The sequence below is a fragment of the Micropterus dolomieu genome, linkage group LG23 (assembly GCF_021292245.1).
Source record: "Micropterus dolomieu isolate WLL.071019.BEF.003 ecotype Adirondacks linkage group LG23, ASM2129224v1, whole genome shotgun sequence".
Taxonomy (NCBI): Eukaryota; Metazoa; Chordata; class Actinopteri; order Centrarchiformes; family Centrarchidae; genus Micropterus; species Micropterus dolomieu.
In genome coordinates, this window is record NC_060172.1 from 28649734 (window position 1) to 28671891 (window position 22158).

The 22158-nt window shown below is 41.2% G+C and overlaps 1 protein-coding gene across 6 annotated transcripts in view; it reads left to right on the plus strand.

Annotated features, from left to right (window-relative positions):
- The window catches only part of specc1 (sperm antigen with calponin homology and coiled-coil domains 1), a 99007-nt gene that overhangs the window by 26879 nt on the left and 49970 nt on the right, over positions 1-22158 (plus strand). For all 6 annotated transcript variants that reach the window (XM_046038902.1, XM_046038907.1, XM_046038903.1 and 3 more), the window contains 8 exons: positions 8402-9966; positions 11287-11494; positions 12113-12186; positions 13321-13496; positions 17456-17619; positions 18984-19084; positions 19196-19271; positions 20038-20182. In XM_046038902.1, the coding sequence (XP_045894858.1) occupies positions 8402-9966; positions 11287-11494; positions 12113-12186; positions 13321-13496; positions 17456-17619; positions 18984-19084; positions 19196-19271; positions 20038-20182 (2509 nt within the window). The remainder of the gene's footprint in view (positions 1-8401; positions 9967-11286; positions 11495-12112; positions 12187-13320; positions 13497-17455; positions 17620-18983; positions 19085-19195; positions 19272-20037; positions 20183-22158) is intronic.

Consider the following 22158-nt stretch of genomic DNA (forward strand, 5'->3'; position numbering starts at 1 on the left):
ATCTGCTTTGCTCTGATGAACAGCGATGTATTGATGGACAAGAACAGTGACGCTTGTACTTTATACATAAGTTTTTGTTCCACCCAGATGATGAAACGGACAGCTGAGGTTTGTCAGACTTTGGGCTTGGAAAGTAGAATAACAGTTCTGGTGCTGGAGGTAGGGAAAGTAATGTGGGAACAGGAGGAACTGGTTCAGATTTGATTGATGGCGTTATCTCCGAAGTGGCAGGCTAAGGAGCAAGCTGTCTGCTGCAGTGATAAGGAGGTCGTTATCAGAACCAAATCACACTGACAGCTACTACACCAAGCCTTCCTGTCTCCCCACTGGCTCACCAGGAGAGCGGCCAAGACCAGAGACTGCAGTCAGCACGTTGTCGGCTGTTGATGAATTGTCAGTGAAATATAGTCCAATAATAGTGTCTCTATTTTCAAGGCTACAACTCAGTCGGTTTGGTCATCCATTTGGGACCAGGATTAAAGGAAAGTTGTTTGTGTAATGAGGTAAAATAGATTATCATGACTTTCACACGGTTAAAAATGGAAGAGCTCACACACTTGTGGTTTCTCCAGAAGTTTGATTGGGATGCTTGGAGGTAGCTGTAATGTTTGAAGATGCTGTCAAAAAATTGAAAACTTGAAAGGAGGGAATGCTGTTAAAGTAGCAGTTAGCATGTTGTCACTGGAATAACATTATTTTTTCGGTTCACACTGCAGCACAGCAACATTAACTATTTTTTGTGAATGCTGGTACAGAAGCCCAGCTCAGCTCAGACATCCACAATAAATTTTTTTCGTTGATTTAAAGATCTTTATGTTGACGGTTTTACGTCTAAAATAAATGTTAAATTCCCATCATGGCCCTGCCCAACACCAACATAAGCAGAGGTCTAATCAGCCAGAATAACTGAAAACCACCTGTGTGCAGGGTGCTTCAGCCATTAGAGACGGGAGGCTGTATTTTCATGTTGTGCTGAAGTAGGTTGAAAGTTTGTGTGGGTTCTGCTTGATGTCCTGCTTTTGTTAAGGCAATTTTCATCCTCAGGTTTCACAAATAAACTCCAATCAGCTTGCCTTGTCTCAGACATACAACGACATCTGTCCTCTTCTTTTCTTTAAACAACGTGATATTTTTACTTATTGGCATTCCCCTCCTGTTACAGCTGGAATTCAACTATTCAGACACTGATACGAAATGCTTATCTGTGGGCTATAATGTCTGGTGAAGGACTGATTAATCGTGCCCATTCAGAGCAGACTTCAACACCACACTGAGCAACAAGACAAATAACGTGGAAATATGTGTCACCTCAACAACACATCAGAGCCAATTGACGTAGAGAAGGGATTCAACATTAGGAAGCATGTTTGTCCAACTTCTGATAGCTGAGACACTGAGGAAGTTACATCAGTCATACTTTCCATGGCAGTTAGAGGTTGGTACAGTAAACACACAGGTCATTCCACAGTGCTTTGTGTTTGAGGAGGAGGCGTGTCCTGTTTAAATGTCCTGTTTGTGTAACAGGAGACTATAGCTGGACATATTGTAACCTTCAGGCTTGAGCTCATAAAAATCGCCAATTTATGGTAGAACAATTAACAATCTGCGCATGAAATTGACAGCCCAAAAACGCTTTGGATTTGACATGTAAGCCACTGCGTTCAGTGCATACCAAATCCAACATGTCCTGATGGGGTTTGTGTATCTGTCAGCAGCTGGCTGTGGTTCGTCCTCACTCTGGAAACAGTAATCATGGTATTTCTGTGGATGCAGGTTCTGCTGTTTGCTATACATCACTGTTTTTGTATTGAGAACAATAGCCCAAAGTTTGTGTCATCTTGTTGATAATGTGCCTTTGTCCTTTCTCCAGAAAGTGGCACAGTGAAATTTGTAAACAGCTAATAGGATAGCTTAGTTAATTTTTGGGTCTTTGGTTCGCTCCACGGTATAGACTGCCAAAATGGCTTGAATTTTCACCTGAAAATTAAATAAAATTGTACTAAGCACTGCATGAATTTACTTCACCTTGCCTGAAATTTTGCTTTTATGAATGTTGGTGTGACAGAAACGACTGCCTCTCTGCTGGTAATGTCTTAATCTGTGGGCAGTGGAAAGGGAGCCACAGTACCAAGTGTTGAGATTAGTGGCTGATGTTGTCTTTTTTTTTTTGTCCTTTTCGCAAATCCCTATTCGCAGCATAATCTTTCCACAAAATATGTTTTTAATCCTTTTTGCGGTCTATCCAGGAAATCCTAAGTCTTGTAACCTTTATTCTAAGGGTACAGTATAAGGCTGGGCTGGAGATCATCAGAAGCCTAAAACAAAGTTTAGCAACACACTCATTACAACCTGTTACCCATCACACACACTGATCCTATAAAGCTGTAATCATGTAAAATGGCATATTATTATTCCTTCAGTAATTCCTGTGTTAATCTGTTTTCCATTCGGAGCAAAAAGAAATTCTCTCTCAGAGTTGGCTGTCTCATGGCCAGGCTATTGGATATCTCTGTAGGGTATTGGCTTCATAAGTAGTGTAAAGAAAGTGGATAAGCATAAGGATGCTGTGTTAAATGTCTTAGCATGAAGGGCATTTAAAATGATTCAATCAAATTGATTGAAGGAGCCAAAGGACCTAGGCCAAGTGGCCCTCTGTGGCTTGCCAGTTCTCATGCTGCACTTCCATGCTGTGCTGCAGAAGAAGCACAGAGCTGTTCACTTTTCAGGCAGAAACAAGCCTCTCAGCTTAAATACACAATTAAGTCTTGCATGCTGTATGTCTTTTTTAAAGGGCAGGGCAAAAGGTTTGCCTGGTCAGTTGTAGGCACGAGTGATTAACATGCCGCATGCTGACAAGAGAGTCACAGCAGTGACTTCAGACTCAAAATCTATGTTTTCACATGCCTTTTTGAGGGCTTTAGTAAATAAGCTTTTTTTTCTGTGTACTGAGCCCATATTAATTCTTAGTAGTCTAAAATAACACTAAAATTTCACCAATAAGAGCCAGTCAGTGCGTAACATTTTCTTCAGTCATTCCTGTACTCTAATTTCCAGCCTATTTTTAGACTTGCCACGACCAAAAAAGTTATCTTTGCTTTGCCAAGTTGTATTATTTTTAAATTAATTTTTACTTTCATTGTTTATTTTATGTCATTCTTTAGCACACTGTTATAAAATAAACTCTGTTGTGCAGCTATGTTTTAGCAGTGATGTGTTTGCATGGGGCCTTTTAAGTATATTATCTATATTGTATGGTATCACCTCCATTCAGCTGATGGCAGAGAGGAAGATCTTTGGCAATAAAAAAGGTATGCAACCAGCTCAGATCTACAGTATTCTATGTTATCTGTGAAAATTAGTGAAAATTGGCCAAGAATGGGGTTAGAGGACATAATTGGGAAAAAAAATCTCTTTTATTGGTGTGAAAGTCACAGCATGTTTTTCCAATGAACCTCACACATTTAACCAGAGGTTTGTTTTATTTTGGAATTGTGGATTCTGTGATGAACTTATAAGTACAACTAGCCAAATTCATCTTTGTAGTCAGTCCCTAAACTCAGTTTCAAAGACAGGTGTCCGTAAATCTCTGAAGCTTGATGTTATAGTCCAGCATATCTGGTTTACACAGCTGAATATTGCGAACACAGACGCTGCTCTTCATACAATTAATCACATTGCCCTTGTTTGGCATGGTTTGAAGGAGCTTCTGTAGTTTTTAATCTGTTTGCTTTCACAAAACATGTTTTCTTTATTTCAAAATCACTTATTAGTCCAGCTTGTGTTCCTTGATTTTGAAGTAGTGTACAGTACCCTATTACAATGAAAGAGCTATTTTATCCTGAATGAGTGGTGCTGTCATGGTTTTCAGTGGCGCATTGGGCTGTTGTGATGCAGCTTACCGTCCAGGCTAATCTCTGCTCAGTCACTGTGGCAGTCATGGAGCCTCGGTTCTGTCTATCTTCCACTCCAGTAAGAGGAAAGGAATGCCTGTGAGTCCCAGCGTCTGACTGGGGGGCGCCTGTTGACCTATTTCATGCCCTGTCAGTTGGACAACAGGAAAGCCAGAACACAGACTGCGTTTTTTTTGTCTCTCCTCTCCACTTCCACCTGACTGAAAAACTGCACACCACATTTCCTGAAACACAGAAGGGAAGACAGAGGAGTGGCAGCGAGAGATTCCCATCCGAAACTTGTTTGTGATAGTGACGAAGCCAGTGCGTCAAATCAGGTGCCAACTTTCTGAAACCTGACCACCTGCAGTGACTAATTCATCATGACTCCTCGCCCATGAGCCCCCTATTCTGTAAATTGAAGACCCTGTGCACTTTATTCACAATGCACTCTGTCACCTCTTGGCTGGCAGGCAGACTGGTTGCAGTTAACTGGCTGGTGCTGGACTGTGTCCAGCGACACGGCTCCTGCTGCGATTTGAAAGCTTATCTTCATTAGAAAGAAAGAAGCCAGCACAGTGCATTACTGTGATCAGGGAACTGACTTCCCATGAAATAACTGAATGCCATTGGATTACTGGAAGTCAGTCAGTGTAGTGCATTATTATTAATGCAAACAACACATTCATTTCATACGCTTAGTCTCCGCAGTTTGGTTTATTGAGTTGGCAGCAAGAAGCTGCTATTTAAACACTGTCCTTGTACATTAAAAATTCTTAATCTGGAATAACCATGTCTCCGTCAATCCATAGTGTAAGCAGCAACTTTCCTTTAGCATTTTTGAAGGAGTATCAAACAGTTCTGAGACAATGAATATAGAGCAACTCTCAGTGGCGATGTTCTCTTCCATTGGGAATGATTTTCTTCTCCGTCTCCAAAGTTGGTGTTGCGCAGTATTTGCACTATAGAGCATATAAGAGCTAGTCTACTCAGACTGCATGAGGATTTATTCCTTGCTAGAGGAGGAAAGCTCCTCAGTGAGCCATTTAACTGCCCATTCTACTCCTCCTCACAGATTTAGTGCTTCTCAGAGGTAGCTATAAATGGTCCTGGACCAGAGCCGGCCTACATCGAAGGCAGCACTAAATTAAGACTAAGCTACCTCTTAACAACCGTGTTGTTGGATATTTCCGTTTCGATTTTAGAAAAACAGATTTACTGTTGCAGTAGATATAATTTTCTGTTATGATCAGAAAGAAATGTAATTAATGTGCCTTCTTGAACAGTGGAATCTTAATAGACAGACTTCTGTGATGTATAGTAGTGTGCGAACTTTGTGATTGGGTGGACATTTCATTAGTAGCGTTATCCCTCTCTCCTTTTGAGCAGCAATAAAGAAAGAGGGTGGTGTAAGTGTCACTCAGAAGGCTTTGCAACAATGGTCCAAAGAACTTGATTGCATTGTGTTCTTAACTGTTTTTCTTGTTATCATTCTTTGGTCTTTTTTGTCTTTAATGTATTTGGCTTGGTTGTACAATAGAGAAATTCTTGTACTCAATCAGCCACTGACAGGGATGCTCTTTGCTTGTTTCTCTTTATTCATCAAGGAAAAAGTTAAGCAGGCAATGTAATTTACAGCTGTGCCCTACATCACATTAATGCACTTATCCACATTCTCTCTCTTGGGAAGTGGCCACTGAGCAGCTCCACTAGAGCAATCGGAGGTTAAGTGTCTCCTTAAGGGGATTCGCTACGGTGGTGTTTATAATGTAAAGCTAATATCAGTCTCTCTTTCTCCTCTCTTTGGTCAAACATCATTTCATAACTTTAGACTGTTCAAAATGGTTGTTGAGCACATTAAAGAGACTATTTCTGGGATCTAGGTGTTTGTACTGCCTTCTGATCCAATAATGTGCATCCATAAGCAACTGTAGGTCTCAGTTCTCTGTTTGATGTGTCCTCCTGCCCTTTTAGCATCAGTTTAAGTAGAATCGGATCTCAGCTCTTTCTCTCATACCAGAGTTATGTTTTTCACTGGCTTTGTTGATGACTTTGAAATAATTAACTTTCTGCATCTGCTGTGTTGGTCTAGGACACATCAGTAAACGCGAACATCAGCTTTATGAAAATATTGTTTTTGGTTTAATATTATTTTAATAGCAAACGTTTGGCCATTATTTTATAATCGTTCTGTCTTGGAGTATGTCAATAGAATATAAGCATAATGTTAAAAAAAACAGTGTCACCTTGAGGAAGGCAAGTCTGCAAAGGTTAAACCTGTTCTTGCACCAGCATTTGTACTACAAAATTGCATATTGATATTTGTAATAGCTGGTAGAGACAAAAAAACATCCGTGGTTTGGATTCAAATGTATGGCAGTGCATCCTCTGCAATTACAGAGTTAGGACACAGTCTAACGTAAAGTTAGAGGATCTCTAACTATCTGATGCTGTATTCTAGTGGCTGTTTCGGCCTCCTCAGGATCCTATCTTGCATATGATGACTCCTGGCATCGAGACTGGTGTCATTTCTCTGTGCACATGCAGCAGCTGTGGTGATGTCATGGTTAAGGAGGTGGGCGATCTAAAGATGAATGAGTTCATGTACTCCATCTGGGTTTTATTCACTAAGAACAAGAGGCAAAGACAATAAGCAAATGAAAGGTTGTCCCAAAGTCCCACAGTTCCACTCCTGGCATCACTCATCCTCAAGGGGAATGGACTGATCTTAATCACATCGGACTCCTCTCTCTCTCTAACAAGGACCTATTGTCCCTCTTTATTGCCACCTATAATGAGAATATGACAAGTGGCCATAAAATAGGAGTGAGCTCTTATGTGTTTGCTTTTTTCTGCCCTGTCTGGATGATGCTTCCTGTAGTGCATAGTAAATAGTCATTTATAATACACAGTGCTGATTTAGTGTTAACATCTTCCATGTGACAGTACATAATTTAGGAGTGCATGCTGTCCTCATTCTGTCAGTCATGGATTCATCCTCTGTGAAGTGCAGAGAAAAGTGACTGTATTCTTTTAATGGCACTCCGGATCTTTGTAGGTGCAGGTCAGTCCAGGGATGAAGTGCTGCATTTGTTCATGTGAATTTAAATGACAGCAATGAGCCTAATCTCACTGACATTCAGAACTGACAGACTTGAGCGTCATTATGCCGTCCTTCATTTTTCTTTCATACAATTTTAAGTTATCATTAAAAAGTAGCATTTTGTTTTAAATCTATATGATTATCCATTCATTACGTTAAAATGTCTGCACATCTTTACTCAAAGCACCTCACTTTTTCGGCCACAGCTGCACACTCAGGGAATGTTAAACAGCTTTGTACTCCAGAAAGTGTGCCAGTGTTGGCAGCTCCTGCCACAGTTTCTAGTTTAATCAATAAAGGGATAGTCTGTGCAAAGTGCCTATCAATGGCAGAGTACTTAAAGTAACCCACAGGGGTATAGGATTTCCATCCCAAACTAGGCCATTTGCTTGTGGATTTTGTGTGTGCACGTGATGCACAGGGTGATGCGCTGTCTATCTCAGCACACAGTCTGTCTGTCTAGTCTCTGCTTTGTGGGTTTGATGATAATGCATGTATGTGAGACACAGGGCTGTCTTTGTCTGTGCACTGTTTAAGCTGCTTTGTGCCTGAATGCTCCACGTGCGCAGGGACCTTTGTCATCCTTTGAAACAAGCAGCCCCCTTGTGTCTGCATCGCTGTTTGCTGATGATCTAAAAACAAACAATAAAAAGTTTTCAGGCTGCGCTGTGCTCACGCTGGACATCAGTAAATACTCTTCATATTAGAGGGCTGGAAAAGGCTGGTGACATTGACCCACGCTCGTGCCTTTTGAAATGCCACAGTTAAGCTCTGCTGCAGCGATGAATGAGCACAGACAGACAGTGCCAGACAGATGCTCTGTTGTCCAAATGGAGAACAATATGTGAATAGAGTACAGTGACCAGCAACATGAAACTGTGACACCCTGTCCATTCAATTAGTGTCATTACATGATGTTAACAAATTTGTCCAAGGATGTCTGTATGCTTCCCATTATCCTTCCCATTTCAGTGTCAAGCCTGCTGATAGTAATTCCACTGTAAAAAAGTATTTTACAGTTTTTTATTTTTGAAACTTCACTTTCAATTGTTCACTCTGAAATTAAATATCTATATTCTTTTTGTGAAGTTTACAGATATTGTAGCAACATCAACATGTAGCAACTTTTTATGTAACCAGATTTTAATAATTTAGGTTTTTTGTCACTTTTCCACTGCTCAGGGGTGAATGGAGGTTATGGTAATTATTTCTGCTTACTGATAAGGTTTCAAGATTTTAACTTTAAGGCATGTTTTAAAAGGTTTGGTATTGAAGAAGCTTCTGGAAGTCAGTTTGCCTTGTTTGTAGCAGAAAATGGAGAAACAAACGAAACTTTTCTCACTTTGTATTTTACAGTTGTAAATCAGAAATCTCCATCAAGCGCTCTGAGTTTTGGTATTTGTTACAGGTGCACAGGCAGCCAAGAAGTCTGGTATCCCAGCTCCTAGAGAAATCTCAACTAACATAACAAGAGACCGCATCTCTCTGAGGGATCAGCTTAGGAGCTCTACCACAAAGAGGATGGTTTCTAGTGCCAGCACTTCTAGCCTCTCCACCCTGGCAAAGCCAATGCGCAGTTCAACCAAGTCCCGTGGAGATGCAGAGAGCCAGGAAAGGGGGCTTCTGGAGTGCCAGGTTAAAGAGCTGCTGACTGAGGCCAAGGCTAAAGACTTAGAGATCAGCAATCTCAGGATGGAGTTGCAGCGCTGCAAAGGTAAAGCCTCCTCTGCTTCCTCTTCACCCTCAACCAACTCTGTCTCACACCAAGAGCCTGCTGCGGATCAAGAGCAGGGGCAGATGGCGGAGGCCCTTGTGCTGGTTGGGGAGCTGAGGGAGAAGAACGGGAAGTTTCAAAGAGAGCTGGCAGTGCTCAGGGAGGAGAACCAGGCTCTGAAGGAAAAGCTGCTTTACTTAGAGGCCTCTCCTCTGGCTACCAACACAAGCCCCCCCGCCAAGCTTTTGGTGAATGGTCTGCCCTCAGACTCCAACTCCATAGCTCCACAAAAGGACAGCCTCCCTTCTCCTGCCAGCCCTTTCAAAACCTCAGTCTCCTCCAGTTCTGACATCCCCAAGGACTCACCATCACCTGACTCCTCAGAGTTTGAGAAGATCCCATCCCGTTCAGAATCAGTGAGCAGCGGTGTCAGTGGGGAAGGCATTGCAGCGGGGGCAGTAACCAATGCAGGGAGGAAGGATGTGTCAGTGCAGAGCCTGACAGAACAGATTCACAAGATGGAGGAGAGCCACCACAGCACAGCTGAGGAGCTGCAGGCAACTCTGCAGGAGCTGGCTGACCAGCAGCAAGTGGTGCAGGAGCTGACAGCTGAGAACGAGCGTCTGGCTGAGGAGAAGCGCCTCCTGCAGACCTCACTTCAACAGCAGAGAGAGCGTTTCGAGGTGTTGGCCCAGAAGAATGAGGCGCTGGCTGGCCGACTTCAGGAGCAAGCTCAAGCTCAGGCCCAGAAGGAGGAGGAGCTGGGTAGCCAAGGGCCTAGGCTGGCCGAGCTGGAGCAAAGGTATGCCGAGCTGGTTGAGAGCTCACGCTTCGAACGGGAGAAGCTGGTGAACATCCAGCAGCAGCTGACAGGCAGCCTGCGGGCTCTGGAGGAGGAGCACCAGGAGGCTCAGGGCCAGGTGCACTGCCTCAGAGAGGAGATGGACAGGCTGCAGACCCAGCTGGACCGGGAGCTGGAAGCTGGAGGTCAGGCAGCTCAGGCCGCAGAGGGGCAGAGGGCGACAGCAGATTGTCTCAGACTGGAAAACAGTAGGCTGAAGGCACAGGTGGACATTGAGAGGCAAAAGGTGGGTGAGCTGAAGGCCATGCAGAGTGCCAATGACAGCAGTGAGGTGCAAAACTTGCTGAAAACAGCCCACGCTGAGAGAGACAGGCTTGAGGTGGAGCTGACAGAGCTGAGACAGGAGCTTCTACGGGCCCAGGCCGAGACAGAGCACGTGCAAGCCACAATGGAAAAGGTAGGAGGTGGTCCGGGGTTACAATTAATAACAAAAAATATGAGTTAAATAGGGAACAATGACATTTTTAATAATTCTTTAAATTTAAGGACACATTTTCCACAATGGTTCAAAATGAACATTTAACAGGCTTTATAGTTAATATTGGGTACTTTCCTTCACCATCACAGCAGCACGGGAACTTCACTCAAATAGTTCTCATATGTTTCTCTGTAGTCACTTTGGTTTTCCCCTTCCACACCACAAAAACCAGAAAGGCTGGGGCAGTGTGGGTTTGGGGTGATGTCGGTGGTTGTTTACTCCAAAGCGAGGCGTGTATCCATTAGCTTAGTGATGTTGTCATTGTTGGACTGAGACTACTGTGCCAACTGTGGGGTGGTCCACAAGTGCATGAACCTCTGAGTCACGCTCCCATCCTCTGCCACATGGGTGTGAGGGTGAGGCCACTCCATAACTTCACTCACAAACATCCTAATATATTAGAGCCACGTGGTGTCAGTCCGCATAACCACATCATTTACTCATTTTAGTATGCTTAAGTACAGCCTACAGTGTCATTTCTCATGATGACAGCAATCATCATGGTACACTGATCCTTAGTTCAGTGTAATTCAATAGATGCAGTCAGATCTAATCCAGACTGAACTCTCATTTCCATGATTCACTGTCACCTATTAACACTGTGGCCAAAAGGTTGTTGTCAGACATATTTTAGCTCTTGTGTAAACACCATAACTGGACTCCAGCATAACTGCTATAACCATTTATTACCATTCGCAACCGAGTTGAATGTTTACATTTACCCTTGTTTCTGTGTGACTTGAAAACCAGAATCAATAGTTTGAGCACCAACAATGCAATGTGCACTAATTTGCAAAGGGCACAATGTATTAAGGCTTATTGGACTCACTAAGGTTACTTTTACTACTGCTTGATAGTAAATGAAAACTGAGTTTGTTTTCATCCGACCACACAGTCTAGCATATCTGATGAATACCATAACATAATTTAGCTCGCTTTAATTACATTTTTGTTAGTGGTGGTTAGCCCTCGCGGACACCCACAAATCTTTTATCTAATCTTTTAAATGATAGAGATGTAATAAAGCACCTTCAAGATCAAATGGAACCTCTGCACCGCAAGAATGTCTGGAAGATATCATAAATTATCCTGTCTTGAGCCAAAGGTGACTGAGGTGCCTCCATCTAATTAGCACAGTGACAGCCTGCAATTACTGTCACATGAAACACCGCCTTGTTATTTTAACCCATCTCTGTACTAAACCTAAATATAAGCTCATAAATGCTCACACATACACAGGTCGAGACCAAATGCCAGCAGATTCAGGAGCGGGCTGAGAGGAGGGAGCAGGAGCTCAGCAGCCGGGTGACTTCCCTGGAGGAGGCCGGGTTCCAGGCTGAGAACCAGGTGAAGGAGTTGAAGGAGACCATCTTCGAACTGGAGGACCAGGTGGAACAGCAGAGGGCCGTCAACTGCCACACCAACCAAGCCGTCCTGGACATGGAGAGTATGTTCTTCTCACTGGCTGATCAGTTCTCTTTGGCTCTGCAGAGTCTTTTAACCTGCAGTCATAAATGTAATCTAGAGAAATTAATCTATCAGGGGTTTCTAATATTTAGCCCATCCTCGTTTATATAAAGGAGGTGGACAAAATATTAGAAATGCATCCAAAATGACCATAAACAGTTCCTACCTTCATGAAAGACAACATACAGGGCTGTTGTATAAGACTGCATTCGTTTAAGCCACACATACCCTATAACTAACTTTATAAACTGGCAAGTGAATGTATAAGATGCAAAATGAGGGCACACTGTAACACATCTGTCTCTGACTTGTCATTAGTGCAGTTGGCAAATATTAAATGGCTGGGTACACTGTATTTCCACAAGCTGTTATGAATCATGGCGGATGAGATTGGTCTGATACTAATATTTTTGCTGTGATGAGAAACATTTCTGGAAAGATCTAATGCTGTTCTGAAGTAACCGTTGCTATTTTAGGAGCCTTTATGCTATAGATTGGCTGCTGTATCTTCACCACGCTGAAATTAGTTAAGTACAGTATGGAAGTTACTAGTGAGTTGGACCTGCTGTTCTCATAAACCGTGAATTTGTCATTGCAGATCTTGTCAGAAAGCTGGAGGAGCAGAAAGCTGAAGCAGAGCGACAATTGAAAGTCTTGACTAGGCAGATTAAGGTAAGAAAGCTTCAGTAAGCAGAGCTGTAAAGCTCCTTGATGCCAAATCAATGATTAAAGCAGTTAGGACATCACAGGCTGAAGACAGAAGACAGAAGATAGAAATGAAAAACACTACTTCTGGTATGATCTGTCAAAGCATTGATGAGAGCTATATAGCATGACACAAATGCAGTGAATTTATAGTAGCCATATAGTGGTGAAATGATGATTGTCTGGAACAGAATGAGCATAGAGATGGACAGTGGTTTATGTCTCAGTTGTAGATTTAAAACTTGGTATGGAAATTCTGATGCCTTTTACTGCCTTAAACATTTCAATCAAGTGACTATAGCAACTGTCCTCTGTTTTACAGCCATCCCTCAAAAGAGTATCACTTTGAGGTCAGGGTGATTTTTTTCCTTGTCATTTTGCCAAAATATTTGACCTTTGAGTCATCTGTCCACCAGGTATTGTTCTAGTGGCATCCAGGTGGGCTGTTCACACAGTCAGCTATGTATTTTTTGGCAGGCACTTATTTTTATCCATGGTATTCTTCCATGAACATCACATCCATTTTGTGTTTTTTCTCTTTAAAACAGGCATTATCATGTAAACCCGATACCATTTTTCATTTCACTGCCACCTCCTTGATATTAATTTAGTACAGTCAGTGATCTTTGGATCTGCCTCTCCTACTTATTTCTTTCTTTCATTTCAACGCAAAGGGTCTCTTGTTTATTTTTCCTGTCTTGAGGTAGTTTTTAAGTTCATTCCAGCTTTAGGAGTTTAAACACTTATTTCTTAGTAAAATGTGGTTTGGGATCATTTACAAAGAGTAGACACTGTTGTTAAACTGTGATTGGGCGAAATGTCACTGATACAGTCAAAATCCTAGAGGATCATGTAGTTTTTCCAGCCTAAACTATAAATGTCTTAGTATGTTCATTTAATACACCAGGAAGTGCTTGTGTATCATTTGTTCATCAGATTTTATTGATCAATTAATAGACTTAGATTTAAGGACAGATTAATGCTGATATCCAACTAAATCCAAACTTTCTGTCTCAGTTGAAGATTTCTGTATGAATTTGCCTGTATGTGTCTATTCTTCATCTACGTGTATAGTATATATCCACATGTTTGTGTCTTTAGGATGAGAAAGAGGAGTGGAGACGGTTCCAGGCGGACCTCCAGACGGCAGTGGTGGTGGCCAATGACATCAAGGTGGAGGCTCAGCAGGAGCTGCGTACACTCAGGAGGCAGCTGCAGGAGGAGCAGGATCGTAGTGCAAAGCTTTCCACAGACATTGAGGCCCTGCAGGGAGTCAGGTACCATCTCCACCATACTCCTTTTTTTCTTTTTCTCCCCCTCCCACCAGTCCCCTCCCTTGGCTCCCCTTGTTTAGCATCGGGCTGCAGTTCCTTTCTCTCTCAACACAATGTGGATATGAGATACCTGCCAGAGTCTTGCCATATCCCCTTCCAGTGTTTTATAAATGTAGTACTTAATGTAATATATTATAATTTTTAACTAGAATCTCTTGCTTAAGAGGTTTCCTAAATTCCTATAAAAGCCGAATAAAACGTTCACCAGGATGTATTTACTGTAAACATCATTTAGTTCATATCTTGGTGTTTGAGGTTCCTGGGATTTGGCAGACTCTGTTGGTAAATTAGCAGTCTCTTGCAGTATTTTCCTCTGTGTATTCTACTCCTTCAAGCTGCTGCCCTCTTTGTCTCCCTCTTCCACACTGACCATTGCCTTATAGTAACATTCAAACCTCACACTCCACAATAAACTCCAATATATTGATTAGAGGAGCTCATCATTATGAGATGGCAGACGCGGTGGCAGATCAGCTCTATGCACAGAGGATGCTTTGATTCAAGTGTGTTACAATGCAACACTGAAGCGTGTAACACTGTCCTCACTGCACTTTCCAGTGAAAATATTCCACGCCGGTGTATCATGCTAATTAAGACTTCATGTAGTGTTGTTGCACTGTGGTCATGCAGTACTGTGATTGATGTATTTATAGAGAGCGCTGCATTGGTTTGTGTGTGAGTATACTGTATATAAGTGTTTTTGAGCGTGCAAATGCCATGGTGTTTTTGACCGTGCTGTCCCCTTTCATTATCATGCCAGGTCAAATACTTCCTGTGGCAAAGTGCTTAGATTTGTAACTGTATACCACTCTTATTATCTGTTTGGCCAGTCATGGTATAATCCTTTTAAACAAGCAAATGATCTCTAAATGATTACTACTTGAAACATTTTCAGTTATACTATATCACCTCATAAACCTCATGAGAGCAGTTTTAGTATATAAGAAATAGTAATATTTGGTTTAAAACCAAATATGTGTTGTTCAAATGTCAATGCAGTCCTTGTGAATTCGGTTCATTACATTACTGGTTTTAGACCATGGCTAAATCAGTGAACTTTCCCTGAGATTAGCTGTTACGCTGCGTCCGCTCCCCACCTCCAGCAGCTCCCTGTGATGACCCTGTCAAAGATGTCCCTCTGACAAGTCTCCCTATGTAAAGTCCAGGTGAGTTCCCTGCCCTGTCAGCCCTCTCTCAGCCAGCCTGCCTCTCCCTGCCCTGTGTGCTGCTGCTGCTCACTGACCTTCCTATCTGTGTTTGGCTTCGTGTTGCTGCTTCAGCCTGTCTGACTCTGTCTGTCTTTCCGTATGCTGGCTGACTGCACATTCAGGACTATCTTACCTTTGGTTTGCTTTGCCTGATTCTTTAAACCTACCGTTCAAGTAGATGTATCTGGTGCCAACTGCTGTTCTTTGAATGAATAACCCTCTTACTTTTTTGGTTAAATAGCAGGATGGTCTGCACGGCATGACTGGATTAAACTCATGCTATGCATCCTCTGCGTCAGATACATTTGCATAGAGTCTTCATCACCGGGTGATTTAGTCATACTAGACATTATGAGTGACCTTATTAATCCATAAAGAGGTATGCATGGAGTTTTTAAAAAGTCCAGAATTGCCCAGAGGTCTGCTTTTTATAATAACAGTGTTAAGAAAGACACGCAAGATCTCAAGTTTTGCTGCAAATGTACACTGCACATGTTGTAAATAGTACTTATACAGTAGTTGTAAACAGTAGTTCATCTTCTTTTTCTTTTCTTTTCAGAATAAACAGCGGAGCCACTTTTGATACCAAGACGGCAGTAGAAGGGCACTAGAGAAGTGCCCTCCACCTCAACACCATGTGAAGACAGTGTTATTGTTGCACTTATTAACTTTCTGTGTCATTCAAAATGTAATGTTGTAACCCAGTCTCATTCTAAGCCACAGTGACCAGTGTAGATGCAGTATACAAAGACTCTGGTTTCCATTTCTCTACATGTCTTTTAGAGCCTTTTGAATAAAAATTCTGTACTTTTATTTCTCAATGAATGTATTCTTTCTTTGTAAGTTTCTTGACCTGTGTTGAAGGAATGCCATATGTCCGAAAGACTCCTTTTTATACTGTGCAAATCTGCTTTGTGCCTTTTTAGAAAGTTGAGGTGGTAGAAGGTATGACCTGTTACAAAAAGCACCGTGAAAAAAAGCAGGTGAAGTAGGAAGAGGACTTGGTAAGTATTTATTCAGTGGCAAAGCTGGAGCAGTTGAGATTCCCAGCACTCTGCCTGAACAAAGTCAGACTTGTAACATCAGAAAGGCCCCATTTCAAGGCAAAAGCAATGCAGCAGAAATGAGTCCAGCTGATATTATGAGGTGGCTCATTGTTGTTATGCTGGACCTCACATTTTCTTTTCTTACTATATCTGTATCAGCAAAAGTACTTTCACTTTGACCTCTGTTTACTTACAATTGAACTTGACATTTATGTCATTTATATCTGTTAAAAAACAACATTGTTTGGTCTTTGGTCCTGCAGTTGGAATAAAACTGAATGCAGTGTCCTATTTAGCCATTAGATGGCACTGTGGAACACAAAATCACCATACATGGTAACATCCATGTGGACATACTGGTATCATCTGTTACTGTTTGTATAAGTATTTTTGATGATTGCTATATTCTTTTTAAATTTACAGTGTTAATTCTTTCTGCAAGATGAACTTAACCAGGATGTTGATATAAGCCGAGCTGGCATATCCAGAGCACTGCCAAAATTAGACTTTAGGCCTGCCACAAACTCAGACAGCTGTACCTCAGTCATGTTTTACTCTCCTCAAACATACCAAAACGTAGATGAGCATTTTAACACAAAGACTAAGAAGACTCTGCTACAGGTTCCTAAAAGGGTCATTTTTCCCTTAAGCACGACTGTCGATATATAGTCAACCACATGAACCTTTTATCTGAACCTCAAGAGTTCACTGTAGGACCTGATACTTCTTCCTTGTTGATCAATCTTGAATCACTCTGTTAAACATATTTGGAAATTTTTTTCAGCATCCTTTTTAATGTATCAGATCCTCAAATGTTATGATGTCACTCACTTTGAAAGATATGTCACTTATTTCATCCTTGAGCCAAACCCTTACACAATATTCTGCGTTGTCGTAGTATAATGGCACGTTGCAGGATCTCAGGTTCCACGTCTAGTTTTTATCAGAGATATTCAATTTTGTTAAAAGCCATATTGTTCTACCAGATAATAAGGTGCATAAAAAATGTAAACATTTGGGTATGCTCAAAAACCAGAAACTGTGTGAGAGGTCATTTGCTGTCTATAGTAAAGCCCTTTAATGAACACAGTGAATGTGCTGTTAATTTATTCTGAAAAGAAAGACATAGAAAGTCTTTTGACTGGTTTATGCCTGTGAAAGAACACCTAAAAGTGTATTGTATGTCTGTTTGACTGTTGTTCATTAGGCAAATGAATAAATGAAACTCCACCAGTCCAGCTGTGCTTGTGTATCTCTTTTAGTCTACAGTCTTTGGAGGCGAGTTTGAGTGCAATGCAATGTTTAAGACAGAAATTCCTCTTGGCTCACTGATAAAGACAATCTAAATCCCCCACTCTGCAGCCTGGAGTCCAATGTTCACCATCTTGATGATTGGCCTACTCGGGTTTTGTGTTCCAAATTTAGATCTGACTATCTGCAACTGGTCATCTGTTATTGAGCGTTCTTTAGTTCAAACTGTGAACACGTGATCTTGTCAGTTAATCTCATAAGATAAATTGTAAAGTGAGTGTTTTAAGTCTTATCTCCAGTTCACAAATGCACATGCTGTCTTGTCAGATTCTCCTCTCCCAGGGTGTATGTATTGTATATGTCTCTACACAGCAACCCTGTTCATTATGTCCATTAGGTCCCAGGGTGATGAGGGGAGCGTGTCTGACCCTGATAACAGCCGTCACTGGTGCGGCATCTCCATGATCCCGACCACACCCACCGACGCCAGCGGAGATGCCGACTCAGAACCCGGAGCTACTGTCAAATCCCTCATTAAGTCCTTTGATACTGTTGGACAGAGTGAGCACCGAGCACCTCAACACACAAAAACACACACACACAGCCAGGGAATCCCAACACAGAAGTATAACAATAGAGGAGAACAGCTGGTGAGATCTCCAGCGTGGATATCTGTAATTCCTCTGCGGCAAAATCATTTGCAGTTGCGCCTGGACTGTGTGGCCTGGGCTGACCTCAGGCAAGTTGTAGGGTTTTTCTGTTTTTGTCAGTAGAATCATGACACATGTTTAAAAAAAACAAAATACAAAACTTGATCTTTTTGATAAATCTGCGACCGAGGAGGAAGCATTTTCATTTTACAGCTTTAGTTACCGCAGCACTGTGGAAATGGCTGTTCTTGTAACATGTCAGCAACTTCAGTGTGTGTCATAGCGTATTCTAAATATAGCATATTAAAACCACATCAGTGAATGTGGCATGACAAATATGTTAATCCAAGTATGTAAAACTGGTTTTAATACCGGTGTCAATACAGTACCAAAGTTTTAGAATTACTCACTTTGTCATGTGAACATATTTTCCTACCAAAATGTACACTCAGTTGCCATTTTGTCAGCTCGCCTGTGCAGTCTGATGTAATCCAGTACCAGAGCCCTGCCATAACATCCATCTTACAAGGTTTATAATGTTTCATCAAATGTGTAAATTCAATTATGTGTTTATTATGAGTGCTATTAGAGACACCTCTGAATATAATGCAGCACAGTACAAAACCACCACTAATTATGACCTCAGTGCAAAAACATTTAATTTTATTGACGTCTGTATGACTGTGTCAACAAAAACTGGACATTATAAGCATCATAAAAGTAGAGTATGGCAGTTGTACTGGGTAACAATAGACTTTACAGTTGTACCTAATAAAGTGCCCACTGGGTGTGTAATCAAATAATACATAAACAAGACTAAGAATCTGAACAAAACTGAATGCCACCTGTGGGTTGTTGACAGTTTTGATACTTGATACTACAGTACAAACAGATTTTATAAAGTCTATCTACTGTAGGCCTAACATTTGTATGTTTTTGCTCCTGGTTTTAAATACTACACTTCCTTACTTGCCTCTTTTTGCTCTTTGCTTTTTCTTGAGCTATACTGAAGGCATGTTGGTTGGAAGTCACTTTCGATCTTCCAATATCTACCGCTGCACAAAGCTGCTTTAACTATGTTTGTGCTGGAGGAAGGGCATCCTTCTCCTGCTGTCATCTAAGATAAAGGCTGCTGGCTTTCTCTCCATAGAATTATTATTTGCAGTAATTACACTGAAGTATTAAAATTAATGTCATAATTGTTTGTAGATATTAGAAATTATATTTCTTGCTTTATTGGCAATTGACCAATTTGTTTATTATCTGTACTTTCAGATGGTCCAGGCCACACAGTTCAAATGCATTCCTCCCAAAGAAGCCCACTGAGTGGGATCCCTGTACGCACCACACCTGCTGCTGCTGTCTCCCCAATGCAGGTATACACAAAGATATTTTTTCTTTTAAAATGCAAAAAATACTTCCTATGAATGAAACTGTTAAAGAACTCCGATACGATGAGATCCCTGTTTTGTTTTGTGTATATTTAGAGACACCCATACATAAAGCCACTATCAAAGACGCTGGAAAAAAGAATCAACCATGGAGAATTCTCCCATCAATATGGTATGTAACACAGATAAGGTTTTATTTAGCAGTCGTAGTGGAACAAATGATTCACCAGCCAAAAGTACTGCTGTAAGTCAGTGCCTTTAGAAATTAGTAATTAGTCGACACAGAGAGACAGATGAAAAGATGAGAAAAAGATATGCAAACAGCCGACTATTGTTGTTTGTTTGGGTAGTTTTATGATTTTGTTCCTAGCAAGTAAATACTGTAAATGTGGTACTGAGCTCTACAGCCAACAGGTGTTCCCGCTCCTTCCTTGATGAGTTGACTGAGAGCAAACATACAGTAACTTGAGCATCAAACTGATCAAAAATGATTTTTAAAGTACTGGGATTTCAGTAAAATCACTCAGTTGATCTAATTTCACTGTCTGCCTATTCTGAAATGGAAACTTCACAGCTCATTGCTTCTCAGATGTGTCTTTGTACTGACCGTAGCGCCAGTATGCGCCAGTTGTTCAGGCAAGACAAGTATCTCTTTGAGTATTTTGGAGACTAAGCTTAAAACTCGAGGTGATTTTGACTCGATTTGTACAATCTGTAACTTTTTATAATTAAATTGTATGAATTTGCTTTCCATTTCTCCTTTCATGCCCTGTTCTTGAATGTTTATACCCTACCTATATGTTTGTTGCAGTCCTGCTTTACTTTTTACGTAAAATACAGTGTGATTTGTCAAATGTGCCTTATAAAGAGAGCTATGATCTTTATGTTTCTGACTCACACTTCACACCCTCTTTTGCAACTTTCCTTCACTCCCCCAGATAAGTTCTCGGGCTGTGGGGAAGACCTGAAACCTACCAGCCTAATGAGGAAGAGCCCTTCTCTAGAGTCTGTGATCAAACCCCCCGCCTCCTTCAGCAGCCACGCAGCATCAATCAGCTACCACCGAGGCAACAGCAAGCTCAGGTGGGCTTACCCAAATTATTTTTTTCTGATGATTCACTGTGACTTACAGTAAAAACTGTTTCACTTCTACGTTTGTGTGAACCAGAATATATGATAACAGGTTTTGGTGTTAATGTAACGGTTACTTAGTAATCTTGTAGGCTTTTTAAATAACAACATATTGTACTCAAAATCTGTATGAAATATATAAGTCCCAGCTTAAAGACTTTGAACCCTGCACAACCTTTATTGCCGAGACTGTTGATGTGACACAGATGGCTTTAACACAGTACACAGAGAGTTCGCTTATCAGAAAAGGAAGAGAGGCCGATGATAAACAAACATGCTTTCATCTTCTGACATCTGACATTACGGGCTGCCATTTTCCCATACAGGCTACCTCTTTCGCAAAAGTGACTCCATGGTCAACTACAACTGCCCCAGTTACATTTGAGATGACTCAGTGTTTGAGTTTACATTGACGTGTTTTCACAGTGAAGCAGTAAAGTTCATTGAAGCAGTCAAATACTTGGGCGTCAAAGTGGAACGCCCTCAGCTTAAACCATCCAAAACAAATGTCCAAAACTTGTCTGTCCAACCTCACCTCTTCTTCCCCTGGGATGATAATATTATTGAGCGTCCTGCTCTTCACCATCTGTCTTTTTCAAAGATCACAAACAATCATAAAGATAACTGTTTTTTCCTCCCCCAGCTGATCTGTAGCTGATCTTTTCTTCAGCATGTAACTCTCTCTCTCTGTCTGCTCTCACATATTAACCTATTTGTACATGATCAATGTAAATGTCACTATATTGCAGTCCTTCACGCAGCAGGACAGCAGCAGCAGCAGATCAGTCGCACTACATTCCTGTGTTTGGGATGATTTTAAGAATTATGATATATCACTGCTGATAAATGATAAATCTTTGGTTCTGCAGTATTTGCTTGGAGAGGATGGTGCCGCCTCTGGCCTTTCTGTGACTCAGACAGAGAAATAATGAATTTAACAGCAGAGCTGCTGTGACGTGTGAAATGTTTACCATGCTCAGAGCAATGACCGTGTCTTGTGGTCTTCCCATGGCCTCAGCTCCAGCACAAACCCCAGGGAGCAGCCCCTCTGAATAATACTGCAAATAGGCATTTAACCAGTCTGTGGTACCACTTGTTACTTCTATTTTTTAATAATGGTGTGAGTATACTGTATATAAACATTTGAGCAAGAGCCCATGGAGGTAGAATGGCAAAATTACTAAAGCTAAAGCTTAATATCCCACACTTAAAGGCAGACTTAAATCTCTGAGCTGTATATAGTTGGCTTCACTCCAGAGTAATCTTGAGCCAACTCTGAACTCTAACACAAATATACTGAACTGCAAAGAATCTTCGATGATAATACAATAGAGAGGAAACCTTTGGAAATTAGATAAACTATGTAAAGGAGTATCAAAGCATTGTACAAATGGATCATTTTAATTTTTTAATACTAGAATGTATGTTCTTTTTCTCTATCATGGTGCATACTATAGTATACCATTTTAAGCTATAGAGTTAATATTAATGCTACACATATATGATTATTAGGACACTGTGATCTTGTATAAAATTAGAGCATAATTTAGTTTACCTAATGGTCTCATTATCATCATTTGAGGCACCATATTTATGATGCGCCATTAAGCACAAATAACTTGACACATTGGTTCCATTATAAGGTGGTTTTCAGCCTTTTCCCTCTGCAGTGTCAACAGGACTGTTTACCTTTTTAACTTTCCTAAACTAAATAACAATATTTACAAAATAGTAATGAGTAAAGTCCCTGAAGAGCCCCTACCAGACATCTGGACATCTTGTTTTTATATCAGGGCCTCTTATGAACTAGCTTTTTAGACATGGTGAAATTATTTGCTACAAAGTATCAAAGGATTTTTTTCTGGAAATGTTTACTTAATTGAACACTGTCTTTACTGTCCCCTGTAAATGGCCCCCCCCCCCCCCCC